The sequence below is a fragment of the Ammospiza caudacuta genome, chromosome 1 (genome assembly GCF_027887145.1).
Source record: "Ammospiza caudacuta isolate bAmmCau1 chromosome 1, bAmmCau1.pri, whole genome shotgun sequence".
NCBI classification, from domain to species: domain Eukaryota; kingdom Metazoa; phylum Chordata; class Aves; order Passeriformes; family Passerellidae; genus Ammospiza; species Ammospiza caudacuta.
In genome coordinates, this window is record NC_080593.1 from 68922404 (window position 1) to 68949510 (window position 27107).

Below are 27107 nucleotides of genomic sequence, written 5' to 3' on the forward strand. Positions count from 1 at the left end.
GATGGAGCAGCGGGGGGAGGCGGCTCCAGCTGCCGCTCCAGCCCCAGCGCACTCCGCCGCCGCCATTTAGACATCCCGCCGCGGCAGCCAGTGTCGGGACAGGGTGCGCGGGAGGGCTCGGGTCGCCGCCGTCCTCATCGTCGCCATGAGCCGCCTGTCGCAGCTGCTGCTGCTCGCCCTGCTCGTCTTCCCCGCCGCGCTGCTGCTCGGGAACGCCCGCGGCGGCCCAGGTGAGGGCGGTTGGGCGGCCGTCACTGCCGGGGAGTGGGGCCGGTGGGTGTGTGCGGGTGTGTGGGGGATCTCCGCGGCGCCGCGGGGAGAGGGAGCCGCTCCGGCTGGGCCTTCGGAAGCTCCGCCGAGAGGCGGCGGCTCCGCTCATTCATCGCCCCGGCCGCCCGCGCACGTGGCGGCTGCCGGGGCTGCGGTGCCCGCGGGGCCCGGGCCCGTCCGAGGCGCCGGGCGGGGGCAAGGCCGCGCTCCGGCCCCTCCGGCGCAGCCACCCGCGGGGTCGGGCAGGGCCCCGCGGGCACCGGCCTCGGGCCCGGCCGTGACAGCGGCCCGGGAGAGCCGGAGAGCCCCTCCGGAGGCGGCGGCAGCGGGTTTGTCCTTCTCCCCGCTCGCCCGCGGGGCTGGTTCCACATTCCCCAGCAGATGCGCTGGCTGCCACCTTGCCTTCCCACCTCGTCTGCCGCCACCCCCCGAGTGTCCTTGGCGACACCGAGGAGCGCTAATCTCTGTTTACGCTGTGGCGTTATCTGATTCACGATCTGGAAATTGCCTCCCTACTACTAAGTTTGGGAAGGCTTTTCGCCCAGCTCCTGCAGTGGGCTGCAGCTCACGCCCTGTGCGAGTCCTTTCCCAGAGCCCTCCCGCTGTTGCCACATCATCAGCCCCTCTGACATCTACCGTGAGGGGTCTGAGGGTGTGCTGGGCAGCAGATGGCAAAGGGTGCCTACAGCCTATCTGTGTGCTGTTCATTTTTAATTTAAAATCCTCCGCCTTTTTTTGTAAGAATTTTTGTAGAAATTAAATTTTTTCCACACAAGTTTAAAACATCAAATAAAATCACTGTAGTTAAGGCTTAGGTTAATTGTTGCACGTGGTCGAGCAAAAGTCTTTGAGTGTGCCTTCTAAAGACACTTGAGAGGAGAGGTTGGGTTTGCTCTCTCTAGCACTGACTGGCAATTCTTAAGTCCTTGGATATACTTGTCCTGCTCAAGGATTCCTATTTCCCGTGAAAATTTTAAAGTATTTCTTTTAAATTTTGTATTTGTAGTAGCTAGGTCTTTTTCAGACCTATGTAAATCAGTCATCCATTCATTTCTACTCTTTCATATTCAGAAAACACTACCTTTGTTTAAACAAAACCCAAACCTGCCGTTTTGTGCACGTGTTTTAGATGTCAGACTTGCTTGCATGTGCTCTGAACTGCAAACAGACAGAACTTTGTCCTGTGGCCAGTATTTTTATTAATCATATTTGCCCAGTGTTTGAATGTATGAGGCTTGGCTCCACAAAAGCAAAGAGGCAGTGGACTATCAGACTGCACTTGTCTTGGAGCCCTGCTCTAGGTCACGTTTCTTTTCTGACTGGTGCTGGGGTTCTGTTGCATAGATGATGTTGAGGAGATCGTAGTAAAAAAGACATTCTTTAGGTTGCAAAAATTGGATGAAAATAAGTACCCAAAAAAACCCAACAAAGTAACTTTCTAGGTACCTTTCAAAGGTTCTGTTACCAGTGTGCTAATAACTTGTTAACTTGCCAGTCGTAGAAGAAACAGGAGTTACAAATTAAGTTCCTGTCAATATGAATGCCTTATTTTCCTTTTTGTAGTTGCAACATTAAATTATTTTCACATATTTAATGTAACTTGGTTGCCTTTTGCAAATTTAGGCATTGCTGAGCGAATGCTGAACTTTGTGTCATCCAGCTGTAAATTTTTGGTTTTGAACTTAGTGGTGGATAAATTAGTAAATGAGAGTTTTTAGCAAAGGAATAAGGCTGAAAGATCAACACAGGGATAATTTTGAATAGGAGTATTTTGCAACTGAGGCTTCAAAACTGTATTGTGCAGGTTTTAAAGAAGTTCCTCAAACATTAGTTTGAGAGCTGTACTTAAATGTCAGGTTTTTGATGATTAACTAGACCTTTAAAATACTTTATTATATTTGCATTTTGTTTTGGCAGGTTTATTGGTTGCAGCTCAAGATGCTACAGAAGATGAGGAAGCTGTGGAAGATACTATAGTTGAAGATGAGGATGATGAAGCTGAAGTGGAAGAAGACGAGCCAACAGACTTGGTAATTGTACATGAATGTTACTTCAAAATAATGAATTAGACCAGAAATGCTTGAAACTGGATAAATTAAATAATTGAATTTACTTACATTGCTTTTTTCAGGCGGCTATTTCCATGTATCTGATTAGGCTTGTGTTCAGTTTGAAGTGTCAGAAGGATTTATCTTTTTTTTTCTGAATTACCAGTTGAAACGCCACATGGGGACAGCCTGATTTCTGACTATCAAAACTGTAGGCCACAAAAAAAAAAACAAACAAAAAACCCCAACAAACAAAAAAAAAACAAACAAAAAACCCAAAACAGAAAAACCCCAAACAAACAAAAAAAAACCAAACCACCAAGTGAGAGAACCACATTCTCATAGGAGCCCTCTGAAGCTGCACCTCGGTAAAGTGAGAAGAATGAATTCTAAAACCCTTGTTAAAAAAATACAGCTTAGTTTACAACACAAGCTCAAAAAATTACCCAGAAAATCAAAAACAGGAAAGTGAACAGTTTTACACAGTTTTGTGATCTGCTTATAGCAGTGGCATGTTAGGCTTGCTAGGCAGTGTGCTTAAAGAGTGCAAAATTTTTTCAAATCTCTGATGGACATTAGTAGGAGAAAACATGCATAACAAAAATGAAGATTTTGTAAAGTGTTACTTGATTCTATGAGATTTTACTGCTGTTATTAAGTTGGTGAGCTTATGGTTGACCAGCTTTGCTAAGTTGTAGAAGGTATACTATGTCAGCATTGACAGAATATTATTAAATAAACTTTTGGATGTAATTTCCTTTTCATTATTTTTGGCTAAGGTACAAAACATGGTGCTTTTTTGGCAATTTCTTTTATTTGTCACTCAAATAAAATGGTTTTTCAGTATGTCTTGGAATCAAGATGCAACATGCTCAGCTCTGGTTCCCTAGTTCATAGTATGTGTATGACTGATCCAGTAGGATTTTCACTGCTTCAGGAGGTTGTTTAAGCACTGAAATCAAATGATCCAACTGAGTTCTCAGCACTTAGCTGAGACTGTTCAATACTGGGTCAGCCTTGTTTTTGTTTGGTGGGGATGCTGATGATCCCCAAATGGAAAATAAGCTCTTAATGCTTGCATTTGTCAAAAAGTGATTCATCACAAGGTGAGCTTGAACGAGTCCATGGACTTACATAGTTCTAATAGCCTAACCATTTCCAGGCATACATAACACTTAACTAATTAAAGCTGAATAGAAAGCTGCCATAAACACTCCCTGTAGTGAAAATAACGTGTTTGTTTTATGGCTGTCTTTATTTTGAAATGCTTGTTTTCTAACTGGAAATAGCTTAGATGTGAACACTTAATGTTTAGATTCTATTCTTTTCCTTCCACCCCCAAACAGAAGCATTACTGATGATTTTTGATTCCAAACCCTTCAATAGAGCTAAATGTGTTCAGATTAGTCACTGTGTCAAATATAACAAGTAGAAAGATAAATGCTGAAAGGAATGCTCAGCAAATCTAGAGGGAGAACAGACTATGGTGCTAATCCTGCAAGAGCAGGATTTGGTACAAATACTTGCCACTGTTGCTTGTTTTGACACATGGGATTCTCATGAACCAAGCATGGTTTTTGCTTCACTGTTCATTATAGGATTTTTCAAAAAAGTCTCTTGTCTTAGACAGAAGAAAAAGAGGAAGAAGACTTGTCAGGAGAACCTAAAGCCTCACCCAGTGCTGATACAACCATCTTATTTGTGAAAGGCGAAGGTAAGAGTCCCCTGCTAATCCACCATTCTCTTTACTGTTGCTTAGACTACATCAGTGTTTCCTGAAACAGTGAAACCACAGAGTCTGTTCTAGATACTCTCTGTTTAGAATTGTCTGTGTGTGGTGCATGAGATTTCTCATGGTTGAATTTTTTTTGGTGTGTTTCAGACTTTCCAGCGAACAACATTGTAAAATTTCTGGTGGGCTTCACCAATAAGGGTACAGAGGATTTCATTGTCGAGTCTCTCGATGCTTCTTTCCGGTACCCTCAAGACTACCAGTTTTACATCCAGAACTTCACAGCTCTCTCTCTGAACACAGTAGTTCCACCACAGAGACAAGCCACGTTTGAGTACTCCTTCATCCCTGCTGAGCCTATGGGTGGTCGTCCTTTCGGTCTGGTTATCAATCTCAACTACAGAGATGCCAGTGTAAGCCCAATGCTCCAATTCGAGTCTTTCCAGTTCATCTGGAGGTGTCAGGAAGGAACTGCTTAGTCAAGTACCTCTCCAGAGAGTGAATGCCTCTGTAGTATTTAAGCAAATCAGTGGGTACATAAGCACAGCAAGTGATTGCCTACCTGCACCTTAAGTTGTATCAGCAGTGGAAGCTGGGGTGTCTTAAAACTGTAGAGGACAACAGAACATTTGTGCTTTTATGTGTTGAGTGAAACTAGCATAACTTGCAACCTTAAGAAAGTCTTGTGCAGGAGTTGCTGCTTTCCAGAATTTCTCTGAGAACATGAAAAAAGGTAAACATTTGTGTATGTGTTAAAGAAATCAATTTAAAATGTCATGTGCAAACTTTGTTCTAGGGCAACGTTTTTCAAGATGCTGTCTTCAATCAAACTGTTACCATTATTGAAAAAGAAGATGGGCTGGATGGAGAAACGTAAGGAGACTGGAGATCCTGGTTTAGTTGGTGCACTGGTAGAACAGGTTATTGATGGTGCCATTGAAAATAGTTCTTATATTGTCATTTTATTGAGTGTTAGGTCTGCTATGTTTTGTGTATGATGTAGCAGCATTTGACAGACTGAAAATACAAACTTTTCCCACGATTAAGATCTCTCTTATTAGTGGGAATCTTCAGGGCTGGTACTGTGTCAGTGAGAAGTTGACAGATGTGCTTTACCTCAGAGGGCAAGTTTACATAAACTAAAAAAATGTATTTGGAGTACCAGATAGCACAGCAAAGAATGATTGAGTTCCTCTAAACCCTGTCTGTAGTAGGTATCTTCCAGAAGTGATTTTTTTCAGACTTGGGTAGATCTGATACGCCAAATATCTTCCAAGGGTATGCTGTGCTAAAATGCTATTAAATATTGTAGCACTGGAATGGAATTTTAAGTGAAGCTGTGAGTTAGAAAAGTTCATCTTCAGAAATACTTGTGGACAATGCTGAATATGTGAACTTTCCTGCCACAGATAGAAATTGCCTGTTGGGCAGGCTTCCTTTCAGAAAAGGTCATCCAAAATAAATCGCTGTTGCATTAATTTGTATTTCTCAAGTACAATGGTATAAGTGAAACAGCAGTTGGTCACATGAAAATGTGTGATGCTCTGAAAAAGGAGCTCTCAAAACAATTCAGATACTAGAATCAGTTTGTGTGAATGTCCTGTGAGCAGATAAATTGCCCTATAACAGGTATTTAAATTAAGTATCTTCTTTAGTTTAACTGCATCATTTCCTTTATCATAAATGAGAGCTCAGATGTCCAGCTTGGAATAAGTTCTTTACTTGTAAATTCCTTAATCCTCAAACCAGTTTTAGCTATAACTTAAGTTTACCTCTTGCTGAGTATCAACAGATACTTCAGATAAAATTCTTCAAAACAAACCAGAATGCACAGATTAAGAAAATTGATTTTGTAGGTAGAATTTTAACTGTGGAACAGTTAAGATAAGAGAGCAAGATAAGCAAAGTCTTTCAAAGCTCTGTTGCAAATTAATAGTGTCCTAGTAGCACTTGCTTTGCAATAGCATGCTAAAAGCATACAAGACACTTCTAAGGGTTTTATAAGTGATTAAAGCTGTCACAGACCGAAATAGTGCCTGTGACTCAATATCTTCAAACTTCGTGATAGTGCGAAAGAATTCTTGAAGTTAGTAAATTTTGGTATTTATTATAACATTTTCCTAATTTATACAGCATTTTTCAAATATTCTGTTGTTCAGAATTATACTTACAATTACAGTTTCTCAAATCCAAGTCAGAATAATTGCATTATAGTTGTTAGAATGTTCGTTTCAGATTCCTTGGGTATTTTCCCCTCTTATCCCCCTACAGAAGTTCTTGAGAAAGTTTTGGTGGATGTACAGCCAAAGTTAGGCTTAATTTCTATGCCTCTTCATAAGCTGTCTTCAAAACTTGACATTTTTAGTTAATGCATTGTTTCTTAAACTTTTTTAAAGGATCTTCATGTACATGTTCCTTGCTGGACTTGGTCTGCTGGTCATTGTTGGCCTACATCAGTTGCTAGAGTCTAGGAAGGTGGGTAGCATGTTTGTCTGTGTACTTGTTAATACAAAACCTTTCTGATGTGAAAAGAAAGCAGTTCAGTGATTGCTTCTGGCATATGATGGTAAAGATGCAAGATTTATTTTTAGAACCTTAGAGATTATTGGGGAAACTAGAGTGTTCTTAAAAAATGTTCCTAATGAAAGATACTTTGGTTGCTGAGCCTGGTGCCCTTTGGATCTGCCCTTTGGCTCCACACTGAAGGGGTTGAATTGGAATACCTTGTAATCGCTGGGTGTCTGTGTCTACTGATCCAGTACTTACTTTCCCTATGCTCTCTATTTCTGCCCATTAGTCTAATCCAGGTCAGACTTCAGGGGAAAACAGCTGTCAGTCCTTTATTTAGTTCTTAGCAAAGCTTTGCCATAATGTTGATTATTTTGCAAGGTCAGATCACATGTGACAATATTGTGCTAATCTGAGAAAGCAAAATAAAACTTGTCATCACAAAGTTTGACTGATCATCAGCAAAAGGTGTAATGAATTTGCCCAGGTGTGCATGAAATCTTGGTGCTTTTATGTGGAATAAATGTTGTAAGGTGTTAAAAGTGGTAATACAAAGCTTAGGGGAATAAATTGCTAATGGGAAAGACAGCTCTGTGTATTGACTAGCCTTAAGTTTGTACCTTAGTGAAATAATTGTAATTCACTAAATATTGCTTTTTTAGTAATTTCTAATACTTGTGCTATCCAAGTCTTACTTAAAAGAAAAACCTTTCTTATTTCTTGAATTTTCAGAGGAAAAGACCGGTACAGAAAGTAGAGATGGGAACATCAAATCAGAACGATGTTGATATGAGCTGGATTCCCCAAGAAACTTTAAATCAAATAAGTAAGTAGTCTGCCTTTCACAGACTAGACCATAACAAACCTAACTTTACTATTAAATTGTAAGTGAGTAAGTAGCTGGTACCAATTTCTTAGAACAGCTTGTATTTTCTAGGGAATAGCAAATTGTCTTAAGGATGAGATTATTGCTTTAGCAGCCCATTCCTTGTAGAACAAACTTTATTGGTTGATAAGATAATGACTACTGGTGACTCTTATGATTTGTTCTGTAGAGTATTTTTCAACCGTGTAAGATCTCTACCCAAAACCTGGATTGCAAAGATGGTTTAAATAGGAGAAAGTAGATGTTCTCTCAGAGTTTCTGTAAGTTGTTTGGAAGTTTTCCTATAGACCAAAGTCTTAAATAAGCATTAGAAGTGTGTTTTAACTAAAGCTACATAACTACTTGTTATTGATGTCCTTCACAAATCCAAAAGTTCTACTTGACACCTGAAATACCAGCACTAAACCCAGTATCTTATTTCTCTGGACTGTGGATATTTCTAACTTCTCTTACTCTTTCTTCTCTTTTGCTTTCCCATGGCTTCAGTGCAAAGTAGAAGAGGTGAGGCAAACTCTTTGTGAGCTGAAAAGTGCTTAGTGTGTTGTCCATGTAATAATTAGGCATGGATAGAAGTACAACTTCCTGCATGCTGTGACTGGTGAGGTAGCATGAGCAGTGAAAGATGCAGAACAGATGCACGCAATGGGATACATTTTATATACTTCTAAATTTGTTTTCATGTATTTTGTGGAGATATTTCTGGTTATATTGTAGGAACATAGTTTCAGTAGAATATTGATGAAGTATTGTCTTCTCTCACAGTTCCCAGAATCCTTTTTCTAAAAGGCAGATGTTTATCTTGCCTTCCCTGCTCTCCTTGGTGTATCAGGCTGATAAACTCCTGCCATCAGTAGCAGTCACTGCTGTGAGGTGGGAAAGCCTCAGTGAAGTGCATCCTACATGAGATGCAGAGTTCAAAAACCCTTTGCAGGAGCTACCCTTACTAGGCAGGGACTGCTGTTTTGATCAAATAAGCATATTCTGAGCTTCATTTGGTGCAGAAGGGCTAGAGGCCTTAGCTGTGGTATGAAGTTGTGCCAGGAGTTAATGACTTTGGGCTTTTTAAATTCCTTTACCCTTTTTAAGAGTACTTGCACCACATAGGTTTAAAGACTAGTGCTTTAATTGTGAAGATGAAAGCTTTCTTGTACACTTTCTTCTGTTAGACACTAGAATAGTATAAAACCCAGACACAGGAATTTGAAAAGCCTCCCTCTAGCAAGAAAAACTGAAGGTCTAAATACTATTTTTTGCTGAAGAGCAAGCTGACTTAAAAAGGTTTAAATTCTGGTCATGTTTGTGCCCCACCACCATCCTTTTCTTAAGCCAAATAAATATTCATATCCGAACACTTGAAGTTTAGGAAAAAATGGATGGTTAAGTTGTTCTTAATTGTGGTTTTCTCAGCTCCAGGTTAATTTCAGTTAGAACTCTACACTAGAATTCTTTAAAATAATGACCTTCAAGATCTCAGATATTCTTGACTTTTTTTATTATTGACACTTCATACTGTACTGATTGGCCTGTAAGGGCATGATGGCTGCTCCTTGTGTTTGCACAAACTCTGACCAGGGAGGCTATTGGAGATTGTTCTGTTTGAGAAAATTAGTCACCACTTAGCAATCACTTCAGCATTTCATGGAGAGTATTGAAGGTTATTGAAAGTATTCTCTGCAATAATCATAGAACCATAGAATGATTTGGTTGGGAAGGGGCCTTAAAGCTCATCCAGTCAAATGTGGATGCTTCCTGGAAAAGTGCAGTTTTCCACAACCATTTTCTTCTGCTGTTAGTTGTCTGAATGTGGAAATAGTACGTGCAAGACACAGCTGTCTGAAGAAGAGTCAATCTTACATTCTTCAACCATGTAAACTCAAGGCAGTGGCCATCAAAATAATTAATTTAGCTTTCTAAAAGTGTAATTACTGAGCATGAAAATTTTCTAAGCAGCAAAGCCTGGAGTTTCACATAGGGATGACAAGGTTTTTTTTTTGGTTTGGGTTTTTTTGCATTTTAGTAATTGACAAATAAGACAAACCTTACCCTGTTGTTGCATGTTACAGTTTTTTTTTGTTACCTTCTATTTATGGTGCTGGTAGTTAAAAAGCCATAACAAGTTGTTGGAACTGGCTTCTCTGTGGTGATGCATTGCACTAGAAGGGCAGCTTGTCTTGTGTTTGGGAGGAGAAAAATACATGCTTATGTAACAATTGCAATTGATGCAACTATCTCTTTTTTGTTTTTTTTTTTTAATCTAGATAAAGCTTCACCAAGGAGGTTGCCCTACAAGAGGGCACAGAAGAGACCAGTGGGCTCTGATGAGTAATGTTAAATAGTGCAACAGTTGAACCTTTACTAATTCTGCCTGTTTGGTTTTTTTGGATTGGAGTAGTGCAGAGAACCCATACCACCATAAGGAAAATACTGCTAAACATTTGGACTTAACAGATTAACTGAATGGTGTTAATATTACTGAAAATGCACTTCTCTTTTAATTTTGTTTTTTAAATTGTTGGGGGTTGGGGGAGGTAGCCATTAAGAGTTGTGCCTGCGTGTGTAAGCGGTTGGTCTTAACAGAAACGTGTTACCTGAAATGTGCCTTTAGAGTTCTTTGTAATGCTGGCTTGCCATCTGTACATTGTCATTGAAGGATTTCTCTCCTCTCCCTAATCTGAATGTCTGGTGACTTTAATCTGTCTTGATTGTATCATATCTGTATCAGAACCTGAATGTAATTGTTCTTACTCAGCTATTCTTTACAAGGTGCGCACACTGAAGTTCCTGTCTCAGTGACCAGGCACTGATCATCTCAACTTCTGCATTAGTCTTCATTCTAAAGGCACAATTGGGTATAGCTGCTTGTAGTGGTAGATATTTTGCTGCTGTTTTGATCTGGGCATGCAGTGACCTAAAAATCTGAATTTAGCTGCATAGATGTTAGGAAGACTCTTGCACAGCAGCGGAACTTGTGAAGCATGGAATTTGTGTGCTGAATTGGTATTACTACATAAATTTCTTTTTTATACCCAATTTGTTAAATGGTTAGTTATTGAATTGTGCCAGCATCTTAGGTATTCAGATTATAGTGATAGTTCTGCAATGTTTACTCAAGAAACTGTTGAATAAGCCAGAACAACTTTTCAGTGAGTTCTTGGTTCTCTCTCTTAAGAACTAGAATGTCATATGTATCAAAAGGCCAATTTATTTTTTTTAAAGCTTTACAAGGATTTGCTGTACACACTTGAAACTGAATTTGAAAAACAGTTGGATTCAAATAATTCTTTTTATTGGCAAGCTATTTAATTCACCATTTACAGTTTTTAAATCTGAGACATCTTTACACTGGTCAGTACATTGGTCTGAGGTTTTTTCACCTACTGTTTCTTAACAGATGTGTTAAGAAACAGTAGTATCACAGATGTGTTTTCATCACTAGCTGCCTCTTGGTTCAGTAATCAAGCAGAAAAGCTGTGTACAAAATCAAAGCAAGATTTCCTTTTGTGGCTTACATGATTACCAGGTACTGAGGTATTGATCCACATCCACTGTGTCCAGGAATTGACTGATAGGGAAAAGAGCCAGTTTGCAGAACATCAGTTTGCTTGGGCAAGGCTTGGACTGTTTGCATCTCAGCTGCCTCTCTTCCTATGTCTGAATGTTATCTGAAGGCTTTTTGAGTTCAGGAAGAGGCATAGATATGAGGCCTCTGTCTTCTTTTCCTCCCTTTTCTCATCCCCACCTGTGAAAATGCCCTTTTAGTTCCACACTTGGTCTTCAGGGACTGAACTTCTGAGCCAGTGAATGCTGAGTGATCCTTCCAAATCCCCTGTGTGTTTGAAGCAGCTAGGCTCTGAATCTACCCGTGCTGGTACTATTTTGTTACACACCTTGCCAGAATGAACTGTGTTATTGACTCATACTGCTATGGAGAAGATGCTTTGTTCAACTTCCTGAAAATACAGCTAGTCCAGGCAGAATATTCTTTGCAGTTAAGGTTGCTTAAATTGTCATTCAGATCATTTAGGAAACAGTTGAATGCTGCCCTCATAAGGAGTATCTCCGCTCAAATTGTGTGGAACAGCTTTATTTGACTTTATTGATATAATCTGACTGGTTCTGTGGTAGATTTGCAGGCTTGTATTCCAGCTTGCATTGATTCAACAGTGTTTATAGATTAAATGCTTCCTGTGCTAAAGCCCCATAGTGATTGCAGCACCTGATGCCCTGAACTTGGAGGTTCCCTCTGTTGAATTGTCTCTGACCTGGCATCAAGAGGGGCTTTTTTCACCTTCTTGTAATAGGTCATCTTGAACTGTATATTCTTAATCTTTCCTGAGATTTAAAGGGTGGTGATGATACAGTGGTATGACAGGAAAAAAGACAAAGGATCAGAACAGAGGATATTAATTTGTAATATCCTAGTTTTATTTCTACAGATACGAATTATTTGAAGGCAGAGCTCTTGTTTCTGTAATCAGTGGCTGACTTCCAAATGCTTAAGCATGAAGGAAGAGAGAAGGCAGCTGGCACTGGAACCAGCAATGGGAAAGTCCAGGTGTACCAAGGCTGTTTATCTGATGATACAACTTGGCATTCACTGTAGATGGTTCATAGTGACTTTCTTAGCCAGAAGCAGTTCATAAGAGCAGGGCCCAGTAGACCACTGTTGCTCATGATGAATGTCATAACATTTTTTAATTACTTGTTTCTCATTAATTTGTTGTAGTTGAAATTTAGCAGTAACATTCCAGCATGCTGTGTGGCAACTGAACTTTGGCATCTCTAGTATTATTTCTAATGAAAAAGCCAGTCTATTAAACTCAGTTTTCTTAAACTGGGGACATAGAGTTGTTGCTTTATCCTATTGGTTATAAACTTTTATTTTGGTACTTGAATTTTATACTCTATTTTTAAACAGGGATAGCTTAGTGTCACAGGTATGTTGCTGGATATAATTATTATTCTCAGCTGAGTAGGGTGTAGTTTTGCTACTTAAAGATGAGACAGCAGCAATTCTGCCTTTCTATGCCACCCATTTCCATTTGGCAGCACAAGCGTCTGTATAATCCAGCATTGTTACCAGTTCTCAGCCAGCTTGCTGCACTGCCACACAACTGCTCCTGGGGGATGCTGAGACGAGTGACAACTGTGAAAGAAGCTGTGGGCTAGAGTTTATTAGTAAAAGATCCTAAATTGGTTTTTAGAGAGCAAATGAACTATGGGCTTAGAGTGAAGGACCTCTGTGAATTTCTTTCTCACAGCTCCTCAACTTACTCAAAAAATTGTGAAGACCTAACAATTCTACACCTGGGATAGGAAAAACAGCTTTAGAGTTCACATCTACAGAGGCAGCAAAGCATTAATTCAGGCTACCCTTGAACTGCATGTGACACCTGTAGCCCTCTGTTTGCTGTCTGCTTTCTGGCAGCAGTTCATTTTTTCCCCAGTATCCTTCAGTCAGAGAAAGAAGAGTGGCTGCTCTCAGACTCAAGGATTGAAGTTCATTCTCCATGTACAAAATTATTAAGGTGTAGGCTGTGGAGCTGGATGGAACAGAGTAGAGGTGGCCGTGCTTCTGCTTGTGCTAAAACTTTTATGCTGAACATCTTCCTTAGCTTGGATAAGATGTAATCAAAAGTATCATTTACTGGTTATTCCTAGAATGCATGGTGCTAAACAAAATGTTGCAGGTGAGAGCTCTGAATCCATTCAAATGCTGAAGTGGGCTGGTTGTGCTGTTTCTCAGTGTGCTTGATGTACTGAGCAGTAGAGAGTCTCTTCTCCAAAGGAAGGACAGTACCTACCTCATAGGAGTGACATAAGGGCTGTTTCAAGAGTGTTTTGAAGTTACTTGGCACTTGCACAATACACTTCCATGGAGATAGTAAGACACAGCACTAGTGTAAATGGTTGGCAGCTGTACACATAGATCCATACTGTACTAATTTAATCCCCTCACTGACCAGAATTCAGCAGCTTTACACTTTGACCATTTCTAAAATACACAGAGGAGTTGCAGTTAACATACAGAGGAGAGCAAAGCCAGAAAGATTTCTTAGTTTCTGCAAAAATTTATAGGTGGGCTAAGTAACATTCTGATATTTTTCCATTTCTCTCTAAATTTTCCCAGGGTTTTTTTCTAATCAGTTGATACAGATGATTGTTTATGTAGCTACAATCAACAGTCAACTTAAGAATGACTGATTGTTTTGGATGATTAAGTTCAGGTGATGTACTGCAACTGAAGTGTTAAATTATCATTTAATTTCTTACCTGCTGACTTGCATTTCTAAGTGAGATCAGATCTCTTGGAAACAGCTGCAGGTTTTTTGTAAAGTATACTTGATTTTTTTTTTCTTAGCATTGTGTAGCTTTTTTTTTTTTTTAATAAAGCATGAGTATGGCACCAAAAAAAGGCCTTTTCCTTGATAAGCAATCGGTAGTAGGAAATATGCAGAGTGTGAAAACATGCCATTCTAAAAAATCTGCCTTTCTACCTGTGTAATTGGAATGGAAATAATATTGAGCAAGTTTCTGTGATGTTTTGGACAATGGACTAATAACTAAGATTAGAATTCTTTTAAGGGAGGGCCCTAGGGAAATGTCCAGTAAATTCCGGAATTCTGATGGGTTAAAAGTGAGCCACAGTGCCCTACATTTCTAGAAGGAATAACCTCATGTTAAACCATAGGCAGCACAAAAAGGATCTGTTAAGATGCTTAAAGGTTGCTGAAGCACAAGGCCAAATCCTTCCTGTTTTTATGTGCATGCTGTTTTGTGACCAAGCAAATGCTCACATTCCACGCAGTTACTCTGAAAATAGCAGTTCCAGCAGGTGTTCTGCATCCAAACAGAAGAAGGTAAGGCTTGTTGGGGAAAAAAGCCAACAAAAAACAAGGCAACGTTTAAGAATAAAGAATGCTGGGACCCCTGTATTTGTGAGCTATAGCTGTGGGTAAAAGAGGGGGAAACTAGAAGCAGATGTGTTGATGTATTTTTAGGTCCTGGAACACATAAAAATTACTAGAATTTGAAGCCTGCCTCATCTTTCACTGAAAAGATCAAGATAGATAGATTGCAGTAGCTGGCTCAGAAAGAACAGATACCAAGACCAAGATGAGGTCTTAAAAATCTGTCTGGCTGTCTTTTCTGTCCCCTCGTGTAAATAATCTTGGCTATAAATTTATATTAACCATGATACAGTAAAATTTCAGCATTACAACATTGCAGTCCCTTAGCTTGTAAGGCAAAGCTGAAATTTAACCTGCCTTTCCTCATCATTATCAATCTGTTCAGCCTGCATGGAAATCACAACTGTTTTCCCTGTGCCACCTAAATTCACATAATGAATCTGTCACTTGAGAGCTCTCTATCACACAGCAAAGAGAACACTTGGAGTTGATGCACTTGGTCTCACAATGGTCTGAGCAGATTTTCAAGAGGACCTCACAGTCTGTGTTCTAGTAAAGGAGGTTGAGTCCTGCCCTGCTGGGCCTGGATGGAGCTACACTGTGTATTTTCTGTAGAGATGAGCCTGCAGTGGTGGAGCATTAACCCTGGAGATAAAGTACAGTACCATGTTGACTAGTTGGAAATTATTACAGCCAGCAATTCCCAGATCTGCCAGCTGAGGGATCTCCCAAGCCTGTGACGGCTGCTGCTCATAGCAGACAAGCACAAAGAGAGCTTTAGCCCCTTCTGAAAGAGCAGGCTCTAAAGGGAGGAGTCACAGCAACTGTGTCTGGCCTTTCTAAATCATTCCATGCGTTATCTTGGCTACTGAAGTAACTCTGGGCACTGCACTTTTCTGTGCTGTTCAAAAAATAACAGACAAATGTGAAGCTTGAACTCAGATAAGCTGTAAATGCTGGTGTCTGGTATTTACTTCCAAAAAAATTCAGGGCTGTGGCTGCCTACAGGGTCAGCCGAAGGTATTGCAGAGGTGGAGCTTATAGTGACACACTGCCTCTGCCACCTGGTGTTTGGCCCCACAGCCACTTTTCCTTAGAAGTTACATGAAATTGGATCTTTTAGCCCCATGTGTGCCTTGACCACATGCAGACACAGAGAGGTTCCCATTCAGCTTTTTCCATGCAGGCTGAATCAAAGAGCCAGACTGTTCAGAACACTGAAGGAACTTCCTTGGCAGAGCCTGGATCCACAGCCCTGCAGAAGCAAGCAGGGGACAGGACCTTGCCCTGAGAGGGGATTTGATCCAGTATCAGCTGGCAAGTTTTCCACCCATAAGTTTTCAAGAGTAAAAGAAAGAATGAACACCCTGTTTTCTTTGAGAGGAGCCTACAGAGCAAGGAGGGCAGTTAAAATGCCCTGTTGCAGGTTTCCGTTGGAAAGGAAAAGCTGGAATTTAAATAGCATCTGATGACTGTTGAGCACAGTATGGCAAACATTGCTACCAAAATAACAGGTTATATTTAGAAGCAAGTTCAAATACCCTAAAACATTTGATTTGGAAGTGTGTCATATTTTCCTCAGAGCCTGTATTTAAGGCTCAGTTAATGCTTGGTTGTTTGTAATAGTGGTTCATTCATAGAGCATGGAATTACTTCTCACAGCTGGAAATGACATTTTGCCCAACTAATCCTAACTTGTTGCTGCTATAAAGCAAATTGGATAACAGGAAGCACATCTTGCTGTTAGGCACCACAGCAAAGAAAAAAACTGAAGAAATATTTTAGAAATACACTACTCAGGGACCATCTCCTTGCCACCATCGTGTTGGCATGGCAGATTGCAGTTCTGCAGCATTCCATTACCACCACCCCAGCTAAAGGTACACCAAGGGTGAAGTACAAGGCATCAGTCACAGTCCTGCAGCCAGAACAATCACTTTGTGCTTTTCTCTGTGCTCATGCAGGGCAAGACATTCCCTCAAGGTCCTCCTGAGGCTGAACTGCTCCCATCTCACTGGGTGTCATTTACTGTTCCTTCAGCAAGCTGCAGCACCCCTTGTGGTTACTCCTTTCCTTTCACTGGCAGTCCCCAGGGACCATCACTCTGTCATTCCCATTCTGCCGAATTTATGGAATTGAATGGAGCCAGATGTCACTGATGCAGTGCAGTGGGAATAAGCACAGGCCACCAAGGACCTGCTGACATAGTGCAAAGCATCCTTCAGCTGCAGTTCAGTAAAACACTGCCTGAAGGAACTGGTGGAGAAGCTGCTATCACTTTCAATTAAGTATTTTTCAAATTAAGTACCTTAATTTTTAAGCAGGTGTTTTGCATCTGCTAAGGAGAATCTTAAGGTTCAGAAAAAGTTAACTGTCGAAGAGGCGCATTCATAAAAAGTAACAACCAAATGTATTAAAGGAAGCATGTGGCTCTGCATCTTGTTCCAAAATGGATTACCACAGGGTGCCCAGGTTGCTCACTTGTCCAGATCCCTGCCTCTCTATCAACTTCAGCCCCAGCTCATTTTCTGGTGAGTTCTGGGTCTTGAGTAGCTGTGCTAGGCAGCCTCTGTGGTTTAAACTCCAAGATGCTGACAGAGTGATATAGAGACAAGATCAAAGGTCAGGCTCACTGTGTTGTGGTGCAGACTTACACTGACTGCTGTGTGTATGCAGACAGGTTCATACTTTGATTTTCTCTGACTGTGGAATATTGTGGACCTGGTGCACGTAACCTTGGAGTCTGTAAAGCTTCAGTGATACAGGCATCTTGAAGGCAGCAGATTAAATGGTGTTAAATATCCTGCCACCAAAAAGGGACTTTTCTGGCAAAGTGTGCAAATCTGGGAGTGCTGGATCCCATTCGGCAGCAGTGCATGCAGCAGGACATGGGAGGTACATGTGCTGCCCCCTCCCCAGCTGCTGCCCAGGAGCCCCATGCATCGAGCAGGGCTGGGCTTTGGTAGAACTAAACAGCAATGACAAAGGTTACAGTCTCTGTTTACAGCCAGGTTTTGCCCTTCCCAAGCACAGGTCATGCAGTAAAGCTTGAGTTGCAAAAACTTGGGAGGAATATTGGTCAAAGCAAGCCTGCATCTCACAGCTAGCACTGCCATCACCCCAAATAAAGTAGAAATACTTATTTTGGGTGCAGATTCCTTGGAAGTCAGATGCTGCTCATTGCAAACAACAAACCTAGGCTGTCATTCTCTGCAGGATCAGGTAACAGGAGATGGGAGGAAAGGCCAATACACCAATTGCTTTTGTTACCCAAGTACAGCTCCATGTCTGAGGGCAGGGGCCCATGGATCTGTGTGCACACGTTCACAGGAGTGTTTATTTCTGCCATTCCTCCTACCCCAGTGCTCGGGGCAGGCCCTGTCCTGGAGCCACCGACCCCTCTGGCTGACATTCTGTCCCAACCTTGGCACATTTTCACGAGCAGCAGGGCCGTGCTCCGTGTGTGGTTACAGCTAAAAATGCCTGACGGAAAGTCAGCCCGCAGCGGCGCTGGCCTCCACTGCAGTAACCTCTGCCTCCGAGATTGTGAAAACAGATCAGCCCTTTGGTGATGAAAAGCCTTTTCTCCAGCAGATTTCTCTTATTTACAGCCTCCTATTAACTGATGTTCGTAAACTGCTTCACAATCCTCTGCTGAAAGGCTCTAGAGAAGTTCAAGTGCTTTCACAACAGCGTTTTCCAAACACCATCGCCCAGAGTTTCCTCATACACTCCTGGCAGTTTTCCCTGCCAAACAAGAGACAGATCTGGCACAGGAGAAATAAACAAGCACAGCAAAGGAGAAAGCTATTTTCAGTTCCTACTAGTTGGGAGGATTGCTACATTTTCTACTGCATTACGCAGTGAGGTTGGGTGAGCCAGAGAAGTCTTCCCATTTTACTACTGTTTAATATATGAAAAACTCCTGCTTCCTTTTTGTGAGGATTTTTTTTTAGTATTCTGAGAGGGGTCTTGAGAAATGAAAGTAGGCAATACTAGAATTTTTGAAAAGCCTCAAGAATGCTTCTCAACTCCATTTAGTTTCACTTCTTCAGGGTGATTTCAGACACATCTTGAAATTAAGGCATCAGAGCCCCTTACCTGGCCAGACTCTGGAGGTTTACATCTCCCCAGAGAGCTCAGTCAAGCCCATTAACACTGGCACATGTGTGCAGGTTACACATCACTTACCTGAGGTGACACTTGCACACAACAGCAAGGTAGATGCTCCTGTGTCTTTTGGGATCCATTCTGTGCAGTGACAGCACAGAATGCAGCAGTCTGTGTCTTCACTGCTGCCTTTGAGCAGGCCAGCTGCCTCCCCACCCTTTTTCTCCCAGGTACAAATTGACTCCTTTTTTTCAAAAAGATACTTCTGGAAAAACGGCCTCATAAACATCTTTTTACAATACAGAACTTGATGTTGCTCACAAACAACTGTCCCCTTGCCCACAGCCCAACTCTCATCCCTCCCCTTGTTTTAAATAGGCCTCCCTGCCCAGGTGAAGCCACTGATGAGGCCTGGCAGCCCACAGGGATGGTGCTCTTGCAGCTTCTGCACCTTTTATAGTGGTGCAGCTGGTGACAAATCCTAAAAACACCAAATAATTCTGTGCCAGAGCACTCCTCCCTGTGCTATTCCCCCCCTGCCCCTTCCCTTCCCCTCCTGTCCTCTGATATTTCCTGAGAAATACGTGCACACCACTGGACAAGTGAGTCCCTAACTTGTCACAGGGCCAAGGACACACACCATCTGTGTCTGACACCTACTCATCCTGTGGGAGAAACACCTTGGGCTTACTTGGCATAAATCATCCTTTCAGGACTGGTGAGAAAAGTTTAAATCACCTAAAAGTGCATTCCCTGAAACTGCATTGCAAAAACACAACCCTCAGCTGAGGGGACAAGGAAGGACACCATGGAGGCTGTGTTGAGAAAGGCCAAGAGGTCTGAATTTGCTGAGTGCAAGACCCTGCACCTTCAGGAGATGCTTTAGGCTCTGGCAGGGGCTCCATAAACAAGCCACTATTCCTGTTAATGTTTTTACTTCAAAACCAGAGGAAGAGACTGACCATACATACTCTCAGCAGAGCTGTTATCTCAGGAACCCCAGCTGTGCTCTACCTCCCGTCACTTTAGGGTTGTTTCCAGTTTTCCTAATCCTGTGATCCAGCAGGGCACTAATTGCCCAAGACTAGAGAAATCCTCTGATCCGCCAGCAAATCTGCAGGTACTGGCACCAGTTTCCAGACAGGGACAACAGTTTGCTCCTGGATGTTGGTTTCCCCCATTCCCTGAGTGTGCACATGAGGACGTGGGCAAGGAGGGCAGCTCCAGTGTGGGGCTGGTGGCCAAAGCCAGGAACTCCAGAGCACAGCCAGGACTCCAGGTATCACTGTAGTGATTGGGGAGAGCACACACAACCAGGTGACCCATCACGTCCCCAGCTCAGACACCAGCCAAGCTAGGGTGCAGATGTGTATGCAGATCAAGCCATCCCACTAGCAGGTTAGACCTTTCCTCATACACACTCTTCCCCCTTCCCAACCTCACACCCTTTTTCATGGAACATTCAGCTCTTCCCTGACATGGAGGAGGTTTACAAAATCTAAGTAAATTCCTTTATTTCCAAGCAGATTGGAGCCCAAATCCCAGTATCTCCGTCATGGCTCCTTTGGCTGTTGCAGAGTAGATGCAGCCTCTCCCCTGCACATTAATTACTGCCAAGGAAGGGGATGAAAGGGGGAAAGTACTTCAGTGCTGCTCCTGCTCTGCTGCAGGGCTCAGCTGACCCACAACACCCAAAGATGCTGGTGCCTTGTACAGATTTAACTCACTTCCCTTCCTGATACTGGCTACTCCGGTAGCCAGTACTCAGGTTTTGGGAAGTCCTGGCATGGCCCCTTTTCCCACAGTCCAGCAGTTAAGAGATGTTCCAATTGAACAATCCCATTTCTCCACCCTTTTCTTTTTTTGCTTTGCCAGAGTGGGTAATGAAAAATGGTGCCTCTTTGATGTACAGAAAGTGCTGGTTATTCTATGCCTTTGATGTAATCCTGAACTTCAGGGTTTCCAAAAGTGACATTTTCAATCCCATCATAACTACAGAAATGCTGAAAGAAAATGGCATGTATGATTCCCCAAACTGGAGATTTGTGAAGAAGGAAAGATTTCAAATTAACTTTTGCCCCTTGCTGCCTTTGCTAGTTGAATTGTGACTAATTTTGTTTGAGAAAGGGTTTTTCCAACAGAACAGGCCAAAACACTGTTAAGTGCCAACAGCAAATCACTTCTCATTGCACTCACTTTCTGAAGATCTTGGTGTAGGTGTACAGCCCTCCCATCTCACAAATGCTGGCTACTTTGAGACAGCTGCATAATGAAAAGCAAGTAACTTTATTCCTTTCTCTTAACTTGTTTGCATTTCAGTAGCAGAAAACAGAAAAGATGCTCCAACCAGGCTCCACATTCTGTTTTGGGGCAGTTTTCATCCAATTCTGCTATCTCCTGCCCATCCCCACAGCTTCACACTCCACACTGCAGGAAAAAAACCACCTTCCTGGTGCCCCTTGCTGCCAAGGCATCCCTGTGGTGGCAGAGGACTTGGGTCATCCCTAAACTTTAATGCTCTGGGCCAACATGTGGCCTCCACGCCTGAAGCACAGCAGTGCCTCAAAGAGGGGCTGTGCCACTCTCCCTGTCCATGTCAGGAATTAAGTCCAGCTTCACCCTTGCCAAGGTGGGAAAAAAAGCTTTAGGGAACGAGGTGAGGAAGCAGCAAGTTGGAGGAGGCACATGGAGATACCTCCCCACCTCTGCTGACCTGGTGTTTCAGGCCAGCTCCAGCTATCACTGCCATGGGTGCTGGTGTGGGAAGGAGCGGAGGCAGGAAGAGGGAAAGGGAAATGCCAGCAAGGAGCACAGTTCAGCTGGTCTGCAGGGTGTTACCCTATCCAAGGCAGGAAGAGCAGGGGAATTCCCAACTCAGCAATAGTCACTGTCAAACTGAGGTAGAAGGAGAAAAGGGCTGCAATTACACCCTTCCATGGCCAAGAACCAAGAACCTAGTGCTTTCTAAGTCATCTGTTTGTAAGTTATTAGTCACCATCACTTCCTAGCCACATAAACTCATCCCATTTGATTTTACACCTCCTGACAGGTCCCCGGGCCACTTGGACGCGAGCTTCCCATCAGTCTCACGAGAGGAGAGGCGATTCAGGTCAGTGGGTGGGAGAGGGAAAATTATTATTCTGAGGGGAGCTTTCCTCCCTCAGAAATGATGTTTCCACCCAATGAGCTCACCCAGAGAGCTTTCAGAGCTCCACTTCATCAGATATCCTTGGTTTGGGGCTGAGCTGGCTGAATGCTTCTGTTTTAACCTGTCCCTCCCTGGGGGTGAGGGACCAAGGTCCTCAGCAGACCAAGTGCTGTGGGGCATTTTGACCTCCCTCTGGAAGGTGCAGGAGGCTTGAGGGAGGAAAGCAGCAGCAGTTCAGCCCCCCAGTCTGTCTCTCATTCTGAACCTGGTTCACTTCTCTGCCAGAAAGCACCACCGCAGCAGGACTTAGGAAGATGTGGATGCTTTGCTTCACTCCAATTCCCTGGCCTCGAGAGCTGGATGCACAACTCAGATGATTCTTTGGCTCACTGTCCTGTGAAATTGGGTCTATTTATAGGAAAGCACATAAAATGCAGCTAAGGCAGCTCTGACAAGCTAAACCAAAGGATTTGTCTCTGTTTATGACACATGCACATGGCTTTTGAATGCATCCTGAAGAATTTGCGGCCATAAACATTTATGCAAGAAGGAAACTGTGGTAGCAGAAACCTGCCTAATTTATAAAATAGTGACTGGTAAACTACATGCTGAGAGGATGCTCACCTATGTGACCATGGGGCTACCATTAATTGAAAAAGAATCCTGACCCTGCCTATGCAGGAAAATCAGCATTTTCTGCTGTCTTCAGTCGCTGCGTTGAGGAACTGCACCGGGAGACAAGCAGCATTTCAAAGGGGCCTGGCTACCAGAAAACAGTGGTCAAAATGACCACGAGTTTTCAGAATGCTGCAATCATCTCCAGCCCAAATTCAGATCAACCAAAGGAAGAGAAACAGTGATCCATTGGCACAGACAAACTCCGGCTTGCACGTCGTCCTCCAGCAGAGCTAAGGCAGAGAACATCACCACAAACCCACAAGAAGAGCCACGCCCATTTAATAACCTATAATTTTTAAATATAACATTTTATTGCTTAGATGGTTTGATACAGAACAAGTTTTACTTTTTATTTTGAATTTGGAAGTACTGTACAACTGAAAAAAAGAGGAATAAAAGTACCAAAACTATGTGTGATTCTCTGTTCATGTGGCATAAACCAGTCTTGTACACAATTCGTAGCAGCAGTTTAAGTTCCCTTTAGAAAAATATGAGTTCTACACATTTATTACTGTTTCCTGCAAGGGATGAAATCACTAGGATTAAACTTCCTTCGTGGAGAGAGAAGAGAGAGAAAGGAGACACATAGAGAGGAAAGAGAAGATGAATCATTCTGAAAATGGAATCAGACTGTCACATAGCCCCCTAAAGTTATTTCACAACAGCCTCAAACAAGGTTCTCTCTTTTTTTTTCTTTTTCCTTTATTTTTTTTTCGCTTTCACAGTCAAGTGCTTAATGTAGTGATTGAATTATCTCCATGTTAAGTCCATTGCAACTCAGGCAAAAGAATTTTAGAAGATTTTTTTTTTGTTTTCTTTTTGTTTTCTTTTTGTTTTTTTGTTTTTTGTAAAAGCCCTGAGAGAGGAAAAAAAATAAAAAGATTCAAACGAAAATCGTATAGAGACAAATTAGCTGAACATGCAAACTAAAGCCTAAGATTCACCCATAGTTTAAACACATTATAAATTTCACAGTTTAATATTGGGGGAGGAAGGGAAACAAAAAAAAAACCCCAACAACAGCAACAGTTTTCAGTCAAACTCAACTAATAAAAATGTCAATAAAATGTGGCAAGACCTTATACTCTACTAGGATATAGATAAAGGCTAAATAAAGCTTTAAATCAATAGTGATTATTGCTAGCAGATGTCCCGGCAGGCTGCTGGGAATTAATTACTTGCTACATTGTTCTGCAGCATATAGTTTAGTAATGGCTTCTCCCCCACAGTATTGCGCAGTTTAGTGTGGAGAGTTGCAAAAAAAAAAACCCAAAACAAAACAACAAAACAACAACCCCAAAATAAACAAACAAAAATTTACAAAAACAAAAAAATACCCAAAATAATAATAATAATTATTATTATAATTATAATAGCAATAACAATTTAAGGGATGCGTGAACTGGTTTTAATTAAGTAGAATGCACCTGGGTAGAGTTTCAAATGAATCATTGGTTGTGACTGATTTATCTATATCTGGCATTAGCTTTGTTTCTGAACTGGTTCAAACATCCCTATTTAAAAATTTAAAAACAAAAAAAAAAACAAAACACAAAAAAAATAGAAATCACATATACCTCAACCATTTTTTCTTATTCTATTTGCAAGAATATTACTCAAGAACGTTTCTCTTTCTTTGAATCCTGGACAGTGAGATTTCAGTCTCCAGAAATTTTTCAGAGAATTTTTAATATATAGATATATATAGATATATATATATTATATAATATAGACTGGGTCCGAGGCCCACTTCCTCCATGTCTGGTGAGAGCAGGAAAAGCAATTCTGTGGTGGGAAGGAGGGAGGGTCACAGTGCGGGCTGGGCTGGGGGGCTGCAGTGGTGGAATAGCACAGTGAGGCTCCGGCAATGCTATTATGGCTCTGTCTGTCCCAGAGGTCATGACTGAAGGACATTTAACAAACAACAATAACGACAACAACGACAAGAACAACAAAAATGCTGGGCACTCCTAAAAATGCGCAGCTACAGTAGGATACATTTCGTTTAACCCCTTCAATATTGGAGGCTGGAGTGTCTGTCACCTGTTGCCGGCAACAGGAGCCATATGGAGAAATTCCAGCTGCCAGCATTAAAGGGGTTAAATTACTGATATGAAATTTAGACACACACCCCAAGTCTTCAAGCATCAACCCCAAAATCTCAGGAAGAATTTATTTCTTTTTTTTTTCTTTTAAATTAATTTTATTTGTTTTTAACATGTCGTATATCTGTAGTTTCATCACCAGTAGTATTTTCTTGCTCTTAGAACACGACAGAAGCAAGACGAGGGTAAGGCTCGCATTTCTCTCTTGCTTTCCACTGGAAGACGGGATAACTTTGCTCTGTGAGTGAGTGACCGTCACCGAGGGGAGGGCAGCGAGGTCACTGCGGCACTGGCGGTGCCCCTCTCCCGCAGCCGGGGCTCCGCTGCCACCCGTGCCCACCGCGAGGGAGGGAGGGAGGGTGGGAGGGAAGGAGGGAGATGTGCTCGCACGGGCACGGTACCTCGCTGGCCTCCACGGGACGCTCCGGTTGGAGGAAGGGGTTCATGTAAAGTACAGTAGAAGAGCTGCAACAACAACAGGAGGAGGAGGAGGAGGAGCTGGTGAAAGCTGATGAGTCAAGAACACTCCGAGACAGGATCCAAGCTGCGCTACGCATCTCCGTGGGCAAATATTGCCCATTGGCTTCTGCTGACTGCAGAGACAAGCGAACTGATGGATTAATAAAATAATAATAAAATAATAATAATAATAATATACTGAAGCAAATCAAACATATGTAACAGCGGGTGCATAATTTCCATAGGTTACGTTGCTATGTAACTCTTCTCTGTATACACGCTCAGTCCATGACGGCCAGAAAAAACCCCTAGGATTTAGAAGACCACTTCTAATGCTGAAAAGTGGAAACAAGCATGAGGTTGAAATTAATTTGTGTTTCCTGCTTTTGGCTTGAACCACTTTGAACACCTTCAACTGCCATGTTGTTCGTGCCTGGAACAGGCTTAATGCTCCACCATGTGGCAAATGCAAGAACATCTACTGAGAAAAAAAACAATAAATCAACATCTCCTCTGCATCTCCCCCGACTATCTCATATGAAATTCACATCATTTTTCTTCCAGTTATTGGCTATGGTATCCAAGGGCCTCCCACCCCACTGCCCCATTTCCAGCTCAGAGAACAAACACAGCGACTATCACAGATATACAAGAACAAGCTCACACACACCAATACAAAAGGTAACATTAATGCTTAAATGAAAAAGGGTCCTCTCCAAATAATTCTTTAAAATATTAAAATCACTTTTGAAAAAAATCTATAATACCAAAAGATCTAATAAAGTAGTAAGGCACTCAAATCAGTATATACTGTAGTCTCTTGCATTATTATACTGAAAGGCATATGGCACCACGTCCAGTCTGCCATACTCTTCCCCGTAGCTGTAAGGTCGCTCTTCCAAAAACAGCCTCCAGAAACCTTGCTCTGCTGGCTTCAGTTTGCCTGCTGAGACGGGTCCAACCTCCAAGCAAGTCATTCCACCCCCAAGAGCTGAGGCGCACTGTCGGCAGAGGCCAGGATGTGATTCATGGGAGACGGAGCGCTGTGCATCTCCAGCAAGTCCTGGATGAAACCCGAGGGCCCCTCGTGCTCGGAGGTGCCCCGTGGTTCCTGGTCCTTTGCCGCGTGTTTCTGCGCGCTCTTGGCGGGCTCGGCGAGGCAGGCGCTGCCGCTCTCCTCTCCGCAAGGGGACTCCGTGACCGTGCCGGCCAGGGGCTCGCTCCGGCTCCCCGCCAGGGATGAGTGGCTGCCGACGCCCCCCGCGGAGTCGCACTCGCTTTCGGAGATGGGGTTGGCGCCGCTGTGGCTGGACTCGTTCTCGCTGTCTTCTCCACACCGCGACTGTGTCTCCTCCTTGTCGCTCTCCTTCCCGTGGTTTCGGGCATTTTTCACTTTCTGGTGGATGCGCTGGTGACGGACCAGGCTGTGCTTCAGAGTGAAGGTCCGTTCGCAGGTTTGACACTTGTAAGGTCGCTCACCTGGAAGAGAATGACAACACAAAGTCAGCCATGAGGTCACACATGCGCCTCCCTCTTGTTTCAAGCAGCATGAAACCCTTTGCACTTTGGAAATTCACAAATTGAACATCATGTTTATGCAGATTATTTGCTTCTGTACTAGCAAACTAGCTGATGGAGTGCAAGCAGGAATACAGGTAGATGCCCACGGCACAAATGAGCATTGAACTAAGTGTCTACGAGCTTGGCGAGGCCCTGCACTGAGGAGGGAGGAAGGCCGTAAGCACCAGGTGCTCACCAGCATCCTGCCTAATTTAGTCAGCAACTTTTCTAGAAAAAGTTTACAGTCGATCTCTGGAACTCAAAAGCCTTTATGAAATCAGCCCACCACATGGGCTCCCTGATGCAGGTCAGCCCCAGACATATGTGGAGAGAGAATACTTTCCTCAGCAAGAACTCATTGGAAAACAAAGCAACCACAGCCCCACAGACAGAATTCTCCCAAAATACAAACCACGCACACTGCCCCAAGGTGCTCTCTGCCCTGAAGAAACAAAGGTCCCACCCCAACCTGTCCTCCCTTTCCAAGTGTGCCTCTTAAAGACTTTTCTGCACTTCAGTTCCATCAAGACACCATCTTGTGCCAATGAGCATCAGACTGAGGCACGCGGTAGGCAGGCAGAGGTTTCTTGCACACTTCAGTGTGTCCCAAATGTTCATCTTCTGAGTAAACAAATCCCAAAACCCTACAGGTATCTTTAATAAACCTCACACATTAAAACTGAAATATAAGG

At 42.7% G+C, this 27107-nt stretch overlaps 2 protein-coding genes across 3 annotated transcripts in view; one reads left to right on the forward strand and one right to left on the reverse strand.

Moving 5' to 3' along the window:
* SSR1 (signal sequence receptor subunit 1) lies at nt 1-22701 on the forward strand. Of its 2 annotated transcripts, XM_058811637.1 has the most exons (10): nt 1-230; nt 2188-2300; nt 3945-4032; nt 4201-4463; nt 4847-4923; nt 6447-6525; nt 7291-7384; nt 9703-9766; nt 21515-21574; nt 21899-22701. In XM_058811637.1, the coding sequence occupies exons 1-10, from the start codon at nt 146-148 to the stop codon at nt 21921-21923; spliced, it is 948 nt and encodes a 315-aa protein (XP_058667620.1). In that variant the 5' UTR covers nt 1-145; the 3' UTR covers nt 21924-22701. The 2 variants fall into 2 exon arrangements, with proteins under 2 accessions (XP_058667620.1, XP_058667628.1); XM_058811645.1 differs by lacking the exons at nt 21515-21574; nt 21899-22701 and having other exon boundaries at nt 9703-10707.
* RREB1 (ras responsive element binding protein 1) overlaps nt 22300-27107 on the reverse strand; it is a 77547-nt gene continuing 72739 nt past the window's right edge. Inside the window, exon 11 of the mRNA XM_058811624.1 lies at nt 22300-26334. Coding sequence (XP_058667607.1) covers nt 25829-26334 — 506 coding nt within the window. The 3' untranslated portion in view covers nt 22300-25828. The remainder of the gene's footprint in view (nt 26335-27107) is intronic.